Source organism: Heptranchias perlo, chromosome 42 (genome assembly GCF_035084215.1).
Source record: "Heptranchias perlo isolate sHepPer1 chromosome 42, sHepPer1.hap1, whole genome shotgun sequence".
In the NCBI taxonomy this organism is placed as follows: Eukaryota; Metazoa; Chordata; class Chondrichthyes; order Hexanchiformes; family Hexanchidae; genus Heptranchias; species Heptranchias perlo.
In genome coordinates this window covers 6,587,025-6,609,018 of record NC_090366.1, presented here as the reverse complement: position 1 = coordinate 6,609,018, position 21,994 = coordinate 6,587,025, and the positions used below count along the sequence as shown (strand labels likewise).

Here is a 21,994-nt window from a genome sequence, read left to right as displayed (position 1 = left end):
CCCATCTATTCATACCCCACCCAGAACACACCCGGCAATTAATACCCCACCCTGAACACACCCGGCAATTAATACCCCACCCTGAACACACCCCATCTATTAATACCCCACCCTGAACACACCCCATCTATTAATACCCCACCCTGAACACACCCCATCTATTAATACCCCACCCTGAACACACCCCGGTATTAATACCCCACCCTGAACACACCACGGCTATTAATACCCCACCCAGAACACACCCCGGCAATTAATACCCCACCCTGAACACACCTCATCTATTAATACCCCACCCTGAACACACCCCATCTATTAATACCCCACCCTGAACACACCCGGCAATTAATACCCCACCCTGAACACACCCCATCTATTAATACCCCACCCTGAACACACCCTGGCTATTAATACCCCACCCTGAACACACCCTGGCGATTAATACCCCACTCTGAACACACCCGGCAATTAATACCCCACCCAGAACACACCCGGCAATTAATACCCCACCCAGAACACACCCGGCAATTAATACCCCACCCTGAACACACCCCAGCTATTAATACCCCACCCTGAACACACCCGGCAATTAATACCCTACCCTGAACACACCCCGGCTATTAATACCCTACCCTGAACACACCCGGCAATTAATACCCCACCCTGAACACACCCCGGCTATTAATACCCTACCCTGAACACACCCGGCAATTAATACCCCACCCAGAACACACCCGGCAATTAATACCCTACCCTGAACACACCCGGCAATTAATACCCCACCCAGAACACACCCGGCAATTAATACCCCACCCTGAACACACCCCGGCTATTAATACCCCACCCTGAACACACCCCATCCATTAATACCCCACCCTGAACACACCCCGGCTATTAATAACCCACCCTGAACACACCCGGCAATTAATACCGCACCCAGAACACACCCCAGCTATTAATACCCCACCCTGAACACACCCCGGCTATTAATAACCCACCCTGAACACACCCGGCAATTAATACCCCACCCAGAACACACCCGGCAATTAATACCCCACCCTGAACACACCCCGGCTATTAATAACCCACCCTGAACACACCCGGCAATTAATACCCCACCCTGAACACACCCGGCAATTAATACCCCACCCTGAACACACCCGGCAATTAATACCCACCCAGAACACACCCCAGCTATTAATACCCCACCCTGAACACACCCTGGCTATTAATACCCCACCCTGAACACACCCGGCAATTAATACCCCACCCAGAACACACCCCATCTATTAATAACCCACCCTGAACACACCCGGCAATTAATACCCCACCCTGAACACACCCCGGCTATTAATACCCCACCCAGAACACACCCGGCAATTAATACCCCACCCAGAACACACCCGGCAATTAATACCCCACCCTGAACACACCCCAGCTATTAATACCCCACCCTGAACACACCCGGCAATTAATACCCCACCCCGAACACACCCGGCAATTAATACCCCACCCCGAACACACCCGGCAATTAATACCCCACCCTGAACACACCCGGCAATTAATACCCCACCCAGAACACACCCCATCTATGAATAACCCACCCTGAACACACCCGGCAATTAATACCCCACCCTGAACACACCCCGGCTATTAATACCCCACCCAGAACACATCCGGCAATTAATACCCCACCCAGAACACACCCGGCAATTAATACCCCACCCTGAACACACCCCAGCTATTAATACCCCACCCTGAACACACCCGGCAATTAATACCCCACCCTGAACACACCCGGCAATTAATACCCCACCCAGAACACACCCGGCAATTAATACCCCACCCAGAACACACCCGGCAATTAATACCCCACCCTGAACATACCCCGGCTATTAATACCCCACCCTGAACACACCCCATCCATTAATACCCCACCCTGAACACACCCAGCAATTAATACCCCACCCTGAACACACCCCATCTATTAATACCCAACCCTGAACACACCCTGGCAATTAATACCCCACTCTGAACACACCCTGGCAATTAATACCCCACTCTGAACACACCTGGCAATTAATACCCCACTCTGAAAACACCCGGCAATTAATACCCCACTCTGAACACACCCCGGCTATTAATACCCCACTCTGAACACACCCGGCAATTAATATCCCACTCTGAACACACCCCGGCAATTAATACCCCACTCTGAACACACCCGGCAATTAATATCCCACTCTGAACACACCCCGGCTATTAACACCCCACCCTGAACACACCCGGCAATTAATACCCCACCCTGAACACACCCCATCTATTAATACCCCACCCTGAACACACCCTGGCTATTAATACCCCACCCTGAACACACCCGGCAATTAATACCCCACCCTGAACACACCCCGGCTATTAATACCCCACCCTGAACACACCCCGGCTATTAATACCCCACCCTGAACATACCCCGGCTATTAATACCCCACCCTGAACACACCCGGCAATTAATACCCCACCCAGAACACACCCGGCAATTAATACCCCACCCAGAACATACCCCGGCTATTAATACCCCACCCTGAACACACCCTGGCAATTAATACCCCACCCTGAACACACCCTGGCAATTAATACCCCACCCTGAACACACTGCGGCTATTAATATCCCACCCTGAACACACCCAGGCAATTAATACCCCACCCTGAACACACCCCAGCTATTAATACCCCACCCTGAACACACCCGGCAATTAATACCCCACCCAGAACACACCCGGCAATTAATACCCCACCCTGAACACACCCCAGCTATTAATACCCCACCCTGAACACACCCGGCAATTAATACCCCACCCCGAACACACCCGGCAATTAATACCCCACCCCGAACACACCCGGCAATTAATACCCCACCCTGAACACACCCCATCTATTAATACCCCACCCTGAACACACCCGGCAATTAATACCCCACCCAGAACACACCCGGCAATTAATACCCCACCCAGAACACACCCGGCAATTAATACCCCACCCAGAACACACCCGGCAATTAATACCCCACCCAGAACACACCCGGCAATTAATACCCCACCCTGAACATACCCCGGCTATTAATACCCCACCCTGAACACACCCCATCCATTAATACCCCACCCTGAACACACCCAGCAATTAATACCCCACCCTGAACACACCCCATCTATTAATACCCAACCCTGAACACACCCTGGCAATTAATACCCCACTCTGAACACACCCTGGCAATTAATACCCCACTCTGAACACACCCGGCAATTAATACCCCACTCTGAACACACCCGGCAATTAATATCCCACTCTGAACACACCCCGGCTATTAACACCCCACCCTGAACACACCCGGCAATTAATACCCCACCCTGAACACACCCCATCTATTAATACCCCACCCTGAACACACCCTGGCTATTAATACCCCACCCAGAACACACCCGGCAATTAATACCCCACCCTGAACACACCCCGGCTATTAATACCCCACCCTGAACACACCCCAGCTATTAATACCCCACCCTGAACATACCCCGGCTATTAATACCCCACCCTGAACACACCCGGCAATTAATACCCCACCCAGAACACGCCCGGCAATTAATACCCCACCCTGAACATACCCCGGCTATTAATACCCCACCCTGAACACACCCTGGCAATTAATACCCCACCCTGAACACACCCTGGCAATTAATACCCCACCCTGAACACACTGCGGCTATTAATATCCCACCCTGAACACACCCAGGCAATTAATACCCCACCCTGAACACACCCCAGCTATTAATACCCCACCCTGAACACACCCGGCAATTAATACCCCACCCTGAACACACCCCGGCAATTAATACCCCACTCTGAACACAACCCGGCTGTTAATACCCCACCCAGAACACACCATGGCTATTAATACCCCACCCTGAACACACCCCGGATATTAATACCCCACCCTGAACACACCCCGGATATTAATATCCCACCCTGAACACACCCCGGCAATTAATACCCCACCCTGAACACACCACGGCTATTAATACCCCACCCTGAACACACCACGGCTATTAATACCCCACCCTGAACACACCACGCCTATTAATACCCCACCCTGAACACACCACGGCTATTAATACCCCACCCTGAACACACCACGGCTATTAATACCCCACCCTGGGCACATCGCGACCAGTGACTCACAGAGAGACATCAGGACTGACTCACAGAGAGAGAGATGACCAGTGATTATCAGAGGGTGAGATGACTAGTGGTACAGAGAGAGAGAGAGAGATGACCAGAGACTCAGAGAGAGATGACCAGTGACTCACAGAGAGAGAGATGACCAGTGACTCACAGAGAGAGAGATGACCAGTGACTCACAGAGAGAGAGATGACCAGTGATTCCCAGAGAGAGAGATGACCAGTGATTCACAGAGAGAGAGAGATGACCAGTGATTCCCAGAGAGTGAGATGACCAGTGAATCACAGAGAGCGAGATGACCAGTGACTCACAGAGAGAGAGATGACCAGTGATTCCCGGAGAGAGAGATGACCAGTGATTCCCAGAGAGAGAGAGATGACCGGTGATTCCCAGAGAGAGAGATGACCAGTGACTCACAGAGAGAGAGATAACCAGTGATTCCCAGAGAGAGAGATGACCAGTGATTCCCAGAGAGAGAGAGATGATCAGTGATTCCCAGAGAGAGAGATGATCAGTGATTCCCAGAGAGAGAGATGACCGGTGACTCACAGAGAGAGAGATGATCAGTGACTCACAGAGAGAGAGATGATCAGTGATTCCCAGAGAGAGAGAGAGCTGACCAGTGATTCCCAGAGAAGGAGCTGACCAGGGATTCCCAGAGTGAGAGATGACCAGTGATTCCCAGAGAGAGAGAGATGACCAGTGATTCCCAGAGGGAGAGATGACCAGTGATTCCCAGAGAGAGAGATGACCAGTGATTCCCAGAGAGAGAGATGACCAGTGATTCCCAGAGAGAGAGATGACCAGTGATTCCCAGAGAGAGAGATGACCAGTGATTCCCAGAGAGAGAGATGACCAGTGATTCCCAGAGAGAGAGATGACCAGTGATTCCCAGAGAGAGAGATGACCAGTGATTCCCAGAGAGAGAGATGACCAGTGATTCCCAGAGAGAGAGATGACCAGTGATTCCCAGAGAGAGAGATGACCAGTGATTCCCAGAGAGAGAGATGACCAGTGATTCCCAGAGAGAGAGATGACCAGTGATTCCCAGAGAGAGAGATGACCAGTGATTCCCAGAGAGAGAGATGACCAGTGATTCCCAGAGAGAGAGATGACCAGTGATTCCCAGAGAGAGATGACCAGTGACTCACAGAGAGAGAGATGATCAGTGATTCACAGAGAGAGAGATGACCAGTGATTCACAGAGAGAGATGACCAGTGACTTACAGAGAGAGAGATGAACAGTGATTCCCAGAGAGATAGATGACCAGTGATTCCCAGAGAGAGAGATGACCAGTGATTCCCAGAGAGAGAGATGACCAGTGATTCCCAGAGAGAGAGATGACCAGTGACTCACAGAGAGGGATGACCATTGACTCACAGAGAGAGAGATGACCAGTGATTCCCAGAGAGAGATGACCAGTGATTCCTAGAGAGAGAGATGACCAGTGATTCCCAGAGAGAGAGAGATGACCAGTGATTCCCAGAGGGAGAGATGACCAGTGATTCCCAGAGAGATGACCAGTGATTCCCAGAGAGAGAGATGACCAGTGATTCCCAGAGAGAGAGATGACCAGTGATTCCCAGAGAGAGAGATGACCAGTGATTCCCAGAGAGAGAGATGACCTGTAATTCCCAGAGAGAGAGAGATGACCAGTGATTCCCAGAGAGAGAGATGACCAGTGACTCACAGAGAGAGATGACCAGTGACTCACAGAGAGAGAGATGATCAGTGATTCACAGAGAGAGAAATGATCAGTGATTTCCAGAGAGAGATGACCAGTGATTCCCAAAGAGAGAGATGACCAGTGATTCCCAGAGAGAGAGAGATGACCAGTGATTCCCAGAGAGAGAGATGACCAGTGATTCCCAGAGAGAGAGATGACCAGTGATTCCCAGAGAGAGAGATGACCAGTGATTCCCAGAGAGAGAGATGACCAGTGATTCCCAGAGAGAGAGATGACCAGTGATTCCCAGAGAGAGAGATGACCAGTGATTCCCAGAGAGAGAGATGACCAGTGATTCCCAGAGAGAGAGAGAGATGACCAGTGATTCCCAGAGAGAGAGAGAGATGACCAGTGACTCCCAGAGACAGAGATGACCAGTGACTCAGAGAGAGAGAGATGACCAGTGACTCACAGAGAGAGAGATGACCAGTGACTCACAGAGAGAGAGATGACCAGTGACTAATAGAGAGAGAGATGACCAGTGATTCCCAGAGAGAGATGACCAGTGACTCACAGAGAGAGAGAGATGACCAGTGATTCCCAGAGGGAGAGATGACCAGGGATTCCCAGAGAGAGAGATGACCACTGATTCCCGAGAGAGAGATGAGCAGTGATTCCCGAGAGAGAGATGAGCAGTGATTCCCAGAGAGAGAGATGACCACTGATTCCCGAGAGAGAGATGACCAGTGATTCCCAGAGAGAGACATGATCAGGGATTCCCAGAGAGAGAGATGACCAGGGATTCCCAGAGAGAGAGATGACCAGGGATTCCCAGAGAGAGAGATGACCACTGATTCCCGAGAGAGAGATGACCAGTGATTCCCAGAGAGAGGGACGACCAGTGATTCCCAGAGAGAGAGACGACCAGTGATTCCCAGAGGGAGAGATGACCAGTGATTCCCAGAGAGAGAGATGACCAGTGATTCCCAGAGAGAGAGATGACCAGTGATTCCCAGAAAGAGGGATGATCAGTGATTCACAGAGAGAGAGAGATGACCAGTGACTCAGAGAGAAAGAGATGACCAGTGATTCCCAGAGAGAGAGAGATGACCAGGGATTCCCAGAGAGAGAGATGATCAGTGATTCCCAGAAAGAGATGACTAGTGGTTCCCAGAGAGAGAGATGACCAGTGATTCCCAGAGAGAGAGAGCTGACCAGTGATTCCCAGAGAGAGAGCTGACCAGGGATTCCCAGAGAGAGAGCTGATCAGTGATTCCCAGAGAGAGAGATGACCAGTGATTCCCAGAGAGAGAGATGACCAGTGATTCCCAGAGAGAGAGATGACCAGTGATTCCCAGAGAGAGAGATGACCAGTGATTCCCGGAGAGAGAGAGAGAGATGACCAGTGATTCCCAGAGAGAGAGAGATGACCAGGGATTCCCAGAGAGAGAAAGAGATGACCAGTGATTCCCAGAGTGAGAGATGACCAGTGATTCCCAGAGTGAGAGATGACCAGTGATTCCCAGAGAGAGAGATGACCAGTGACTCACAGAGAGAGAGATGACCAGTGATTCCCAGAGAGAGAGATGACCAGTTATTCACAGAGAGAGATGACCAGTGATTCACAGAGAGAGAGATGACCAGTGACTCACAGAGAGAGAGATGACCAGTGACTCACAGAGAGAGAGATGACCAGTGACTCACAGAGAGAGAGATGACCAGTGACTCACAGAGAGAGAGATGACCAGTGACTCACAGAGAGAGAGATGACCAGTGACTCACAGAGAGAGAGATGACCAGTGACTAATAGAGAGAGAGATGACCAGTGATTCCCAGAGAGAGAGTTGACCAGTGATTCCCAGAGAGAGAGTTGACCAGGGATTCACAGAGAGAGAGAGAGATGACCAGTGATTCATCGAGAGAGATGATCAGTATTTAATCCATCTTACTGATGCTGTACCTGCCCTGGGAGTGTTTGATGGGACAGTGTAGAGGGAGCTTTACTCTGTATCTAACCCCCTGTATCTGCCCTGGGAGTGTTTGATGGGACAGTTTAGAGGGAGCTTTACTCTGTATCTAACCCATGCTGTACCTGCCCTGGGAGTGTTTGATGGGACAGTTTAGAGGGAGCTTTACTCTGTATCTAACCCGTGTTGTACCTGATCTGGGAGTGTTCTATGTGAAGGATACATCTCTGGTCTGGTCACTGTGTTTGAATCAATCCAAAAATTCTCCTGAAATGCTCTTTGAAACTGGCAGATTTCCTGTGCATTTGTCACCTCTCCCTATCCCGGTGTCCCGGTTTCAGCTCCTTCTGCTGCTGGTCAGTGTGAATGAGTTGGCCAGACTTTGGGTCTGCTCACACTTGTTAGGTGGAGAAGGCCACAGGGTCTCCCTTGTGGAGGGGAGCCCTCGCTGAGTCCCACACTGGCCGCGCTGCTCCCTGGGCTTCTGATCTCACTGATCATGTGACTCTCCTTCCCATTCCAGGTCTGCTCTCGACACCAAATCTTTTACAGCTACCTCAGCAAAGCCAAGGGGGACTCCTGCAGGCTCAACCCCGCCTCGGGCTCTCCGCGCAGGTCAGTTAATCGGCATATTACCAGGCCACAATCATCGGCACCCACTAAGAGGCAACTCAGAGGTGCAAGAGTGACCGTTAGTCTCCACCATCATCACCTGTGTTAGTCCCTACACACACTCAGTGCCTGTGTTAGTCCCTACACACACTCAGTGCCTGTGTTAGTCTCTACACACACTCAGTGCCTGTGTTAATCCCGACACACACTCAGTGCCTGTGTTAGTCCCTACACACACTCAGTGCCTGTGTTAGTCCCTACACACACTCAGTGCCTGTGTTAGTCCCTACACACACTCAGTGCCTGTGTTAGTCTTTACACACACTCAGTGCCTGTGTTAGTCTCAACACACACTCCGTGCCTGTGTTTATCCCTGCACACACTCAGTGCCTGTGTTATTCCCGACACACACTCAGTGTCTGTGTTAGTCTCTACACACACTCAGCGTCTGTATTAGTCCCTACACACACTCAGCGTCTGTATTAGTCCCTACACACATTCAGTACCTGTGTTAGTTCCCACACACACTCAGTACCTGTGTTATTCCCGACACACACTCAGTGTCTGTGTTAGTCTCTACACACACTCAGCGTCTGTATTAGTCCCTACACACACTCAGCGTCTGTATTAGTCCCTACACACATTCAGTACCTGTGTTAGTTCCCACACACACTCAGTACCTGTGTTAGTCCCTACACACACTCAGTACCTGTGTTAGTCTCTACACACACTCAGTGCTGTGTTAGTCCCGACACACACTCAGTGCCTGTGTTAGTCCCGACACACACTCAGTGCCTGTGTTAGTCCCGACACACACTCAGTGCCTGTGTTAGTCCCGACACACACTCAGTGCCTGTGTTAGTCCCGACACACACTCAGTGCCTGTGTTAGTCCCTACACACACTCAGTATCTGTGTTAGTCGCTACACACACTCAGTGCTGTGTTAGTGTTTACACACACTCAGTGCCTGTGTTAGTCCCTACACACACTCAGTGCCTGTGTTAGTCCCTACACACACTCAGTACCTGTGTTAGTCTCTACACACACTCAGTGCTGTGTTAGTCCCGACACACACTCAGTGCCTGTGTTAGTCCCGACACACACTCAGTGCCTGTGTTAGTCCCGACACACACTCAGTGCCTGTGTTAGTCCCTACACACACTCAGTATCTGTGTTAGTCGCTACACACACTCAGTGCTGTGTTAGTGTTTACACACACTCAGTGCCTGTGTTAGTCCCTACACACACTCAGTGCCTGTGTTAGTCCCTACACACACTCAGTGCCTGTGTTAGTCTTTACACACACTCAGTGCCTGTGTTAGTCCCTACACACACTCAGTGTCTGTGTTAGTCTTTACACACACTCAGTGCCTGTGTTAGTCTTTACACACACTCAGTGTCTGTGTTAATCGCTACACACACTCAGTGTCTGTGTTAATCCCTGCACACACTCAGTGCTGTGTTAGTGTTTACACACACTCAGTGCCTGTGTTAGTCCCTACACACACTCAGTGCCTGTGTTAGTCCCTACACACACTCAGTGCCTGTGTTAGTCCCTACACACACTCAGTGCCTGTGTTAGTCTTTACACACACTCAGTGCCTGTGTTAGTCCCTACACACACTCAGTGTCTGTGTTAGTCTTTACACACATTCAGTGCCTGTGTTAGTCCCTACACACATTCAGTGCCTGTGTTAGTCCCTACACACATTCAGTGCCTGTGTTAGTCCCTACACACACTCAGTGCCTGTGTTAGTCCGAACACACACTCAGTGTCTGTGTTAGTCCCTACACACATTCAGTACCTGTGTTAGTCTCAACACACACTCAGTATCTGTGTTACTCCCTACACACACTCAGTATCTGTGTTAGTCACTACACACACTCAGTGCCTGTGTTAGTCCCTACACACACTCAGTGCCTGTGTTAGTCCCGACACACACTCAGCGTCTGTGTTAGTCCCTACACACACTCAGTGCCTGTGTTAGTCCCTACACACACTCAGTACCTGTGTTAGTCCCAACACACAATCAGTGTCTGTGTTAGTCCCTACACACATTTAGTACCTGTGTTAGTCCCTGCACACACTCAGTGCTGTGTTAGTCTTTACACACACTCAATGCCTGTGTTAGTCCCTACACACACCCAGTGCCTGTGTTAGTCCCTACACACATTCAGTGCCTGTGTTAGTCCCTACACACATTCAGTGCCTGTGTTAGTCCTTACACACATTCAGTGCCTGTGTTAGTCCCTACACACATTCAGTGCCTGTGTTAGTCCCTACACACTCAGTGCCTGTGTTAGTCCGAACACACACTCAGTGTCTGTGTTAGTCCCTACACACATTCAGTACCTGTGTTAGTCTCAACACACACTCAGTATCTGTGTTACTCCCTACACACACTCAGTATCTGTGTTAGTCACTACACACACTCCGTGTCTGTGTTAGTCCCTGCACACACTCAGTACCTGTGTTAGTCCCAACACACAATCAGTGTCTGTGTTAGTCCCTACACACATTTAGTACCTGTGTTAGTCCCTGCACACACTCAGTGCTGTGTTAGTCTTTACACACACTCAATGCCTGTGTTAGTCCCTACACACACCCAGTGCCTGTGTTAGTCCCTACACACATTCAGTGTCTGTGTTAATCCCTACACACAATCAGTGTCTGTGTTAGTCCCGACACACACTCAGTGTCTGTGTTAATCCCTGCACACAATCAGTGCTGTGTTAGTGTTTACACACACTCAGTGCCTGTGTTAGTCCCTACACACACTCAGTGCCTGTGTTAGTCTTTACACACACTCAGTGCCTGTGTTAGTCCCTACACACACTCAGTGTCTGTGTTAATCCCTACACACACTCAGTGTCTGTGTTAATCCCTACACACGCTCAGTGCCTGTGTTAGTCCCGACTCACACTCAGTGCCTGTGTTTGTCCCTACACACACTCAGTGCCTGTGTTAGTCCCGACACACATTCAGTGCCTGTGTTAGTCCCTACACACATTCAGTGCCTGTGTTAGTCCCTACACACATTCAGTGCCTGTGTTAGTCCCTACACACATTCAGTGCCTGTGTTAGTCCCTACACACATTCAGTGCCTGTGTTAGTCCCTACACACATTCAGTGCCTGTGTTAATCCCTACACACATTCAGTGCCTGTGTTAGTCCCTACACACACTCAGTGCCTGTGTTAGTCCCGACACACACTCAGTACCTGTGTTAGTCCCAACACACAATCAGTGTCTGTGTTAGTCCCTACACACATTTAGTACCTGTGTTAGTCCGTACACACGCTCAGTGCTGTGTTAGTCCCTACACACACTCAGTGCCTGTGTTAATCCCTACACACGCTCAGTGCTGTGTTAGTCCCTACACACACTCAGTGCCTGTGTTAGTCCCTACACACACTCAGTGCCTGTGTTAGTCCCTACACACACTCAGTGCCTGTGTTAGTCCCTACACACACTCAGTGCCTGTGTTAGTCCCTACACACACTCAGTGTCTGTGTTAGTCCCGACACACACTCAGTGCCTGTGTTAGTCCCTACACACACTCAGTGCCTGTGTTAGTCCCTACACACAATCAGTGTCTGTGTTAGTCCCTGCACACACTCAGTGCCTGTGTTAGTCTTTACACACACAATGCCTGTGTTAGTCCCTACACACACTCAGTGCTTGTGTTAGTCTTTACACACACTCAGTGTCTGTGTTAATCCCTACACACACTCAGTGTCTGTGTTAATCCCTACACACACTCAGTGCCTGTGTTAGGCCCTGCACACTCTCAGTGCCTGTGTTAGTCCCTGCACACACTCTGTGCCTGTGTTTATCCCTGCACACACTTAGTTCCTGTGTTAGTCCCTACACCCACTCCGTGCCTGTGTTAGTCCCTACACACACTCAGTGCCTGTGTTAGTTCCCACACACACTCAGTGCCTGTGTTAGTCCCTACACACACTCAGTACCTGTGTTAGTCTCTACACACACTCAGTGCTGTGTTAGTCCCGACACACATTCAGTGTCTGTGCTAGTCCCTACACACACTCAGTGCCTGTGTTAGTCCCTACACACACTCAGTGCCTGTGTTAGTCCCGACACACACTCAGCGTCTGTGTTAGTCCCGACACACATTCAGTGTCTGTGCTAGTCCCTACACACACTCAGTGCCTGTGTTAGTCCCTACACACACTCAGTGCCTGTGTTAGTCCCGACACACACTCAGCGTCTGTGTTAGTCCCTACACACATTCAGTACCTGTGTTAGTCCCGACACACACTCAGTACCTGTGTTAGTCCCTGCACACACTCAGTGCCTGTGTTAGTCCCTGCACACACTCAGTGCCTGTGTTAGTCCCTACACACACTCAGTGCTGTGTTAGTCTTTACACACACTCAGTGCCTGTGTTAGTCTTTACACACACTCAGTGTCTGTGTTAATCCCTACACACACTCAGTGTCTGTGTTAATCCCTACACATGCTCAGTGCCTGTGTTTGTCCCTACACACACTCAGTGCCTGTGTTAGTCCCGACTCACACTCAGTGCCTGTGTTTGTCCCTACACACACTCAGTGCCTGTGTTAGTCCCGACACACATTCAGTGCCTGTGTTAGTCCCGACACACATTCAGTGCCTGTGTTAGTCCCTACACACATTCAGTGCCTGTGTTAGTCCCTACACACATTCAGTGCCTGTGTTAGTCCCTACACACATTCAGTGCCTGTGTTAGTCCCTACACACACTCAGTGCCTGTGTTAGTCCGAACACACACTCAGTATCTGTGTTAGTCACTACACATACTCCGTGTCTGTGTTAGTCCCTACACACACTCAGTGCCTGTGTTAGTCCCTACACACACTCAGTGCCTGTGTTAGTCCCAACACACAATCAGTGTCTGTGTTAGTCCCTACACACATTCAGTACCTGTGTTAGTCCCTGCACACACTCAGTGCCTGTGTTAGTCTTTACACACACTCAATGCCTGTGTTAGTCCCTACACACACTCAGTGCCTGTGTTAGTCCCTACACACATTCAGTGCCTGTGTTAGTCCCGACACACATTCAGTGCCTGTGTTAGTCCCTACACACATTCAGTGCCTGTGTTAGTCCCTACACACATTCAGTGCCTGTGTTAGTCTCAACACACACTCAGTGCCTGTGTTAGTCCGAACACACACTCAGTATCTGTGTTAGTCACTACACATACTCCGTGTCTGTGTTAGTCCCTACACACACTCAGTGCCTGTGTTAATCCCTACACACACTCAGTGCCTGTGTTAATCCCTACACACACTCAGTGCCTGTGTTAGTCGCTACACACACTCAGTGTCTGTGTTAGTCCCGACACACACTCAGTGTCTGTGTTAGTCCCGACACACACTCAGTGTCTGTGTTAATCCCTGCACACAATCAGTGCTGTGTTAGTGTTTACACACACTCAGTGCCTGTGTTAGTCCCTACACACACTCAGTGCCTGTGTTAGTCTTTACACACACTCAGTGCCTGTGTTAGTCCCTACACACACTCAGTGTCTGTGTTAATCCCTACACACACTCAGTGTCTGTGTTAATCCCTACACACGCTCAGTGCCTGTGTTAGTCCCGACTCACACTCAGTGCCTGTGTTTGTCCCTACACACACTCAGTGCCTGTGTTAGTCCCGACACACATTCAGTGCCTGTGTTAGTCCCTACACACATTCAGTGCCTGTGTTAGTCCCTACACACATTCAGTGCCTGTGTTAGTCCCTACACACATTCAGTGCCTGTGTTAGTCCCTACACACATTCAGTGCCTGTGTTAGTCCCTACACACACTCAGTGCCTGTGTTAGTCCGAACACACACTCAGTATCTGTGTTAGTCTTTACACACACTCAGTATCTGTGTTAGTCACTTCACACACTCCCTGTCTGTGTTAGTCCCTGCACACACTCAGTATCTGTGTTAGTCCCTACACACACTCCGTGTCTGTGTTAGTCCCTACACACACTCAGTGCCTGTGTTAGTCCCTACACACATTCAGTGCCTGTGTTAGTCCCTACACACATTCAGTGCCTGTGTTAGTCCCGACACACACTCAGTGCCTGTGTTAGTCCCTACACACACTCAGTGTCTGTGTTAGTCCCTACACACACTCAGTGCCTGTGTCAGTCCCGACACACACTCAGTGCCTGTGTTAGTCCCGACACACACTCAGTGCCTGTGTCAGTCCCTACACACACTCAGTGCCTGTGTTAGTCCCTACACACACTCAGTGCCTGTGTTAGTCCCTACACACACTCAGTGCCTGTGTTAGTCCCTACACACACTCAGTGCCTGTGTTAGTCCCTACACACACTCAGTGCCTGTGTTAGTCCCTACACACACTCAGTGCCTGTGTTAGTCCCTACACACACTCAGTGCCTGTGTTAGTCCCTACACACATTCAGTGCCTGTGTTAGTCCCGACACACACTCAGTGCCTGTGTTAGTCCCTACACACACTCAGTGACTGTGTTAGTCCCTACACACATTCAGTGCCTGTGTCAGTCCCTACACACACTCAGTGCCTGTGTTAGTCCCTACACACATTCAGTGCCTGTGTTAGTCCCGACACACACTCAGTGCCTGTGTTAGTCCCTACACACACTCAGTGACTGTGTTAGTCCCTACACACATTCAGTGCCTGTGTCAGTCCCTACACACACTCAGTGTCTGTGTTAGTCTTTGCACACACTCAGTGCCTGTGTTAGTCCCTACACACACTCAGTGCCTGTGTTAATCCCTACACACACTCAGTGCCTGTGTTAATCCCTGCACACACTCAGTGCCTGTGTTAGTCGCTACACACACTCAGTGCCTGTGTTAGTCCCTACACTCACTCAGTGCCTGTGTTAGTCCCTACACACACTCAGTGTCTGTGTTAATCCCTACACACACTCAGTGTCTGTGTTAATCCCTACACACGCTCAGTGCCTGTGTTAGTCCCGACTCACACTCAGTGCCTGTGTTAGTCCCTACACACACTCAGTGCCTGTGTTAGTCCCTACACACATTCAGTGCCTGTGTTAGTCCCTACACACATTCAGTGCCTGTGTTAGTCCCTACACACATTCAGTGCCTGTGTTAGTCCCTACACACACTCAGTGCCTGTGTTAGTCCGAACACACACTCAGTATCTGTGTTAGTCTTTACACACACTCAGTATCTGTGTTAGTCACTTCACACACTCCCTGTCTGTGTTAGTCCCTGCACACACTCAGTATCTGTGTTAGTCCCTACACACACTCCGTGTCTCTGTTAGTCCCTACACACACTCAGTGCCTGTGTTAGTCCCTACACACATTCAGTGCCTGTGTTAGTCCCTACACACATTCAGTGCCTGTGTTAGTCCCGACACACACTCAGTGCCTGTGTTAGTCCCGACACACACTCAGTGTCTGTGTTAGTCCCTACACACACTCAGTGCCTGTGTTAGTCCCGACACACACTCAGTGCCTGTGTTAGTCCCGACACACACTCAGTGCCTGTGTCAGTCCCTACACACACTCAGTGCCTGTGTTAGTCCCTACACACACTCAGTGCCTGTGTTAGTCCCTACACACACTCAGTGCCTGTGTTAGTCCCTACACACACTCAGTGCCTGTGTTAGTCCCTACACACACTCAGTGCCTGTGTTAGTCCCTACACACACTCCGTGCCTGTGTTAGTCCCTACACACACTCCGTGCCTGTGTTAGTCCCTACACACATTCAGTGCCTGTGTTAGTCCCGACACACACTCAGTGCCTGTGTTAGTCCCTACACACACTCAGTGCCTGTGTTAGTCCCTACACACACTCAGTGTCTGTGTTAGTCCCTACACACACTCAGTGTCTGTGTTAGTCCCTACACACATTCAGTGCCTGTGTCAGTCCCTACACACACTCAGTGCCTGTGTCAGTCCCTACACACACTCAGTGCCTGTGTTATTCCCTACACACACTCAGTGCCTGTGTTAGTCCCTACACACACTCAGTGCCTGTGTTAGTCTTTACACACACTCAGTACCTGTGTTAGTCCCTACACACACTCAGTGTCTGTTTTAATCCCTACACACACTCAGTGTCTGTGTTAATCCCTACACACACTCAGTGCTGTGTTAGTGTTTACACACACTCAGTGCCTGTGTTAGTCTTTACACACACTCAGTGCCTGTGTTAGTCTTTACACACACTCAGTACCTGTGTTAGTCCCTACACACACTCAGTGCCTGTGTTAGTCTTTACACACACTCAGTGCCTGTGTTAATCCCCACACACACTCAGTGTCTGTGTTAGTCCCTACACACATTCAGTGCCTGTGTTAGTCCCTACACACATTCAGTGCCTGTGTTAGTCCCTACACACATTCAGTGCCTGTGTTAGTCCCTACACACACTCAGTGCCTGTGTTGGTTCCAACACACACTCAGTATGTGTGTCGTCACTACACACAGTCCGTGTCTGTGTTAGTCCCTACACACACCCATTGCCTGTGTTCGTCTTTACACACACTCAGTTTCTGTGTTAATCCCTACACAGTCTCGGTGTCTGTGTTAGTCGCTACTCACACTCAGTGCTGTGTTAGTGTTTACACACATTCAGTACCTGTGTTAGTCTTTACACACACTCAGTGCCTGTGTTAGTCTTTACACACACTCAGTGCCTGTGTTAGTCCCTACACACACTCAGTGCCTGTGTTAGTCCCTACACACATTCAGTGCCTGTGTTAGTCCCTACGCACACACAGTGCCTGTGTTAGTCCCGACACACATTCAGTGCCTGTGTTAGTCCCGACACACATTCAGTGCCTGTGTTAGTCCCTACACACACTCATTGCCTGTGTTAGTTCCAACACACACTCAGTGCCTGTGTTAGTCCCTGCACACACTCAGTATCTGTGTTAGTCCTGACACACACTCAGTATCTGTGTCGTCACGACACACACTCCGTGTCTGTGTTAGTCCCTACACACACTCAGTGCCTGTGTTAGTCCCTACACACACTCAGTGCCTGTGTTAGTTCGAACACACACTCAGTGTCTGTGTTAGTCTTTGCACACACTCAGTGCCTGTGTTAGTCCCTACACACACTCAGTGCCTGTGTTAATCCCTACACACACTCAGTGCCTGTGTTAATCCCTGCACACACTCAGTGCCTGTGTTAGTCGCTACACACACTCAGTGCCTGTGTTAGTCCCTACACACACTCAGTGTCTGTGTTAATCCCTACACACACTCAGTGTCTGTGTTAATCCCTACACACGCTCAGTGCCTGTGTTAGTCCCGACTCACACTCAGTGCCTGTGTTAGTCCCTACACACACTCAGTGCCTGTGTTAGTCCCTACACACATTCAGTGCCTGTGTTAGTCCCTACACACATTCAGTGCCTGTGTTAGTCCCTACACACATTCAGTGCCTGTGTTAGTCCCTACACACACTCAGTGCCTGTGTTAGTCCGAACACACACTCAGTATCTGTGTTAGTCTTTACACACACTCAGTATCTGTGTTAGTCACTTCACACACTCCCTGTCTGTGTTAGTCCCTGCACACACTCAGTATCTGTGTTAGTCCCTACACACACTCCGTGTCTGTGTTAGTCCCTACACACACTCAGTGCCTGTGTTAGTCCCTACACACATTCAGTGCCTGTGTTAGTCCCTACACACATTCAGTGCCTGTGTTAGTCCCGACACACACTCAGTGCCTGTGTTAGTCCCGACACACACTCAGTGTCTGTGTTAGTCCCTACACACACTCAGTGCCTGTGTTAGTCCCGACACACACTCAGTGCCTGTGTTAGTCCCGACACACACTCAGTGCCTGTGTCAGTCCCTACACACACTCAGTGCCTGTGTTAGTCCCTACACACACTCAGTGCCTGTGTTAGTCCCTACACACACTCAGTGCCTGTGTTAGTCCCTACACACACTCAGTGCCTGTGTTAGTCCCTACACACACTCAGTGCCTGTGTTAGTCCCTACACACACTCAGTGCCTGTGTTAGTCCCTACACACATTCAGTGCCTGTGTTAGTCCCTACACACATTCAGTGCCTGTGTTAGTCCCGACACACACTCAGTGCCTGTGTTAGTCCCTACACACACTCAGTGACTGTGTTAGTCCCTACACACATTCAGTGCCTGTGTCAGTCCCTACACACACTCAGTGCCTGTGTTAGTCCCTACACACACTCAGTGCCTGTGTTAGTCCCGACACACACTCAGTGTCTGTGTCAGTCCCTACACACATTCAGTGCCTGTGTCAGTCCCTACACACACTCAGTGCCTGTGTTAGTCTCTACACACACTCAGTGCTGTGTTAGTCCCTACACACACTCAGTGCCTGTGTTAGTCCCTACACCCACTCCGTGCCTGTGTTAGTCCCTACACACACTCCGTGCCTGTGTTAGTCCCTACACACATTCAGTGCCTGTGTTAGTCCCGACACACACTCAGTGCCTGTGTTAGTCCCTACACACACTCAGTGCCTGTGTTAGTCCCTACACACACTCAGTGTCTGTGTTAGTCCCTACACACACTCAGTGTCTGTGTTAGTCCCTACACACATTCAGTGCCTGTGTCAGTCCCTACACACACTCAGTGCCTGTGTTATTCCCTACACACACTCAGTGCCTGTGTTAGTCCCTACACACACTCAGTGCCTGTGTTAGTCTTTACACACACTCAGTACCTGTGTTAGTCCCTACACACACTCAGTGTCTGTGTTAATCCCTACACACACTCAGTGCTGTGTTAGTGTTTACACACACTCAGTGCCTGTGTTAGTCTTTACACACACTCAGTGCCTGTGTTAGTCTTTACACACACTCAGTACCTGTGTTAGTCCCTACACACACTCAGTGCCTGTGTTAGTCTTTACACACACTCAGTGCCTGTGTTAATCCCCACACACACTCAGTGTCTGTGTTAGTCCCTACACACATTCAGTGCCTGTGTTAGTCCCTACACACATTCAGTGCCTGTGTTAGTCCCTACACACATTCAGTGCCTGTGTTAGTCCCTACACACACTCAGTGCCTGTGTTGGTTCCAACACACACTCAGTATGTGTGTCGTCACTACACACAGTCCGTGTCTGTGTTAGTCCCTACACACACCCATTGCCTGTGTTCGTCTTTACACACACTCAGTTTCTGTGTTAATCCCTACACAGTCTCGGTGTCTGTGTTAGTCGCTACTCACACTCAGTGCTGTGTTAGTGTTTACACACATTCAGTACCTGTGTTAGTCTTTACACACACTCAGTGCCTGTGTTAGTCTTTACACACACTCAGTGCCTGTGTTAGTCCCTACACACACTCAGTGCCTGTGTTAGTCCCTACACACATTCAGTGCCTGTGTTAGTCCCTACGCACACACAGTGCCTGTGTTAGTCCCTACACACATTCAGTGCCTGTGTTAGTCCCGACACACATTCAGTGCCTGTGTTAGTCCCTACACACACTCATTGCCTGTGTTAGTTCCAACACACACTCAGTGCCTGTGTTAGTCCCTGCACACACTCAGTATCTGTGTTAGTCCTGACACACACTCAGTATCTGTGTCGTCACGACACACACTCCGTGTCTGTGTTAGTCCCTACACACACTCAGTGCCTGTGTTAGTCCCTACACACACTCAGTGCCTGTGTTAGTTCGAACACACACTCAGTGCCTGTGTTAGTCCCTGCACACACTCAGTATCTGTGTTAGTCCCTACACACACTCAGTGCCTGTGTTAGTCCCTACACACACTCAGTGCCTGTGTTAGTCCCTACACACACTCAGTATCTGTGTTAGTCCTGACACACACTCAGTACCTGTGTCGTCACGACACACACTCCGTGTCTGTGTTAGTCCCTACACACACTCAGTGCCTGTGTTAGTCCCTACACACACTCAGTGCCTGTGTTAGTTCGAACACACACTCAGTGCCTGTGTTAGTCCCTGCACACACTCAGTATCTGTGTTAGTCCCTACACACACTCAGTGCCTGTGTTAGTCCCTACACACACTCAGTGCCTGTGTTAGTCCCTACACACACTCAGTATCTGTGTTAGTCCTGACACACACTCAGTACCTGTGTTAGTCCCTACACACACTCAGTGCCTGTGTTAGTCCCTGCACACACTCAGTGCCTATGTTAGTCCCTACACACATTCAGTACCTGTGTTAGTCTCTGCACACACTCACTGACTATTGGTCTCTACACACACTCAGTGCCTGTGTTAATCTCTACACACACTCACTGCATGCATTCCTCGAGTGTTCATGTTAGAGCAGGGGATGGGCGAGACGAAGGGGCGGAGTGGGAGATTGGAATGGAGGCCGGGGAGAGTGGAGAGGAGGGTTGAGACATGGGATTGGAGGGGCAGGAGAGTGGAATGGAGGGGCAGGAGAGGCAAGGCGAGGGGCGATAAAGGGGAGTGGAGGAGAGGGAGAGTGTAAAGGAGGGAGAGGAGAGAGGCCGGGAGAGGGGAATGGAGGGTGTGGGAGTCGGGAATGGAGGGAGCCGTCAGAGAGCGGGAGAGGGGAATGGAGGCAGATGGGAGGGGAATGGATGGAGAGGGGAGAGGGCAGGAGAGAGGAATGGAGGGGGTGGGAGTGGAGAATGGATGGAGAGGGGAGAGGGCAGGATTGGGGAATGGAGGGGGCGGGAGTGGGGAATGGAGGGAGACGTCAGAGGGTGGGAGAGGGGAATGGAGGGAGAGGGAAGAGGGTGGGAGAGGGGAATGGAGGGAGAGGGGAGAGGGTGGGAAAGGGGAATGGAGAGGGCGGGAAAGGGGAATGGAGAGGGCGGGAGTGGGGAATGGAGGGAGAGGTCAGAGGGTGGGAGAGGGGAATGGAGGGAGAGGGTGGGAGACGGGAATGGAGGGAGAGGGGAGAAGGGGAATGGAGGTGCAGGGAGGGGAGGGGTAGGATGTGTGAGTGATGGGTGTGTATTATGGCGAGCCCTTTCAGTGGGCCTGATACAGACACCATTTCCTGAGAGTGGGGCCTCTATCGGTGGAGGGGCAGTCGGAAGCAACACCTCCCAAGGCCAGCCCATTCCATTGCTAACTGTGTGAATATGACTCTTGTTTTGCAGGCAGTGACCCGGACAGGCCTCCCCGGGTCCTTAGCCCATGAGCCTCACCTGCAGGGGCTCCCCCACTCACAGACAACCAAAGGTATGGAGGCCCCATCGCATCCCGAGGAACCCAGCGATCTGGAGGAACTCGAGCAGTTTGCTCGCACCTTCAAACAGCGTCGTATCAAACTGGGCTTCACCCAGGTAATGGTCTCAGTGCCACGTGGGCAGAGAGTTTACAGTGTGGGGAATGTGAAGAGCTGGGGAATAATCGGGACTCGACTCTAACTGAGGCTGTCACGAGTCTCTCTCCTGGAACTGAGTCTGTCGGTGACTCTCTCTCCTGTAACTGAGTCTGTCGGTGACTTTCTCTCCTGTAACTGAGTCTGTCGGTGACTTTCTCTCCTGTAACTGAGTCTGTCGGTGACTCTCTCTCCTGTAACTG

At 50.6% G+C, this 21,994-nt stretch overlaps 1 protein-coding gene across 1 annotated transcript in view; it reads left to right on the top strand.

Annotated features, from left to right (window-relative positions):
- LOC137306166 (POU domain, class 2, transcription factor 2-like) overlaps nt 1–21,994 on the top strand; it is a 565,364-nt gene that overhangs the window by 138,832 nt on the left and 404,538 nt on the right. The window contains exons 8-9 of the mRNA XM_067975227.1: nt 8,392–8,483; nt 21,568–21,753. Of these exons, the coding sequence (XP_067831328.1) occupies nt 8,392–8,483; nt 21,568–21,753 (278 nt within the window). The remainder of the gene's footprint in view (nt 1–8,391; nt 8,484–21,567; nt 21,754–21,994) is intronic.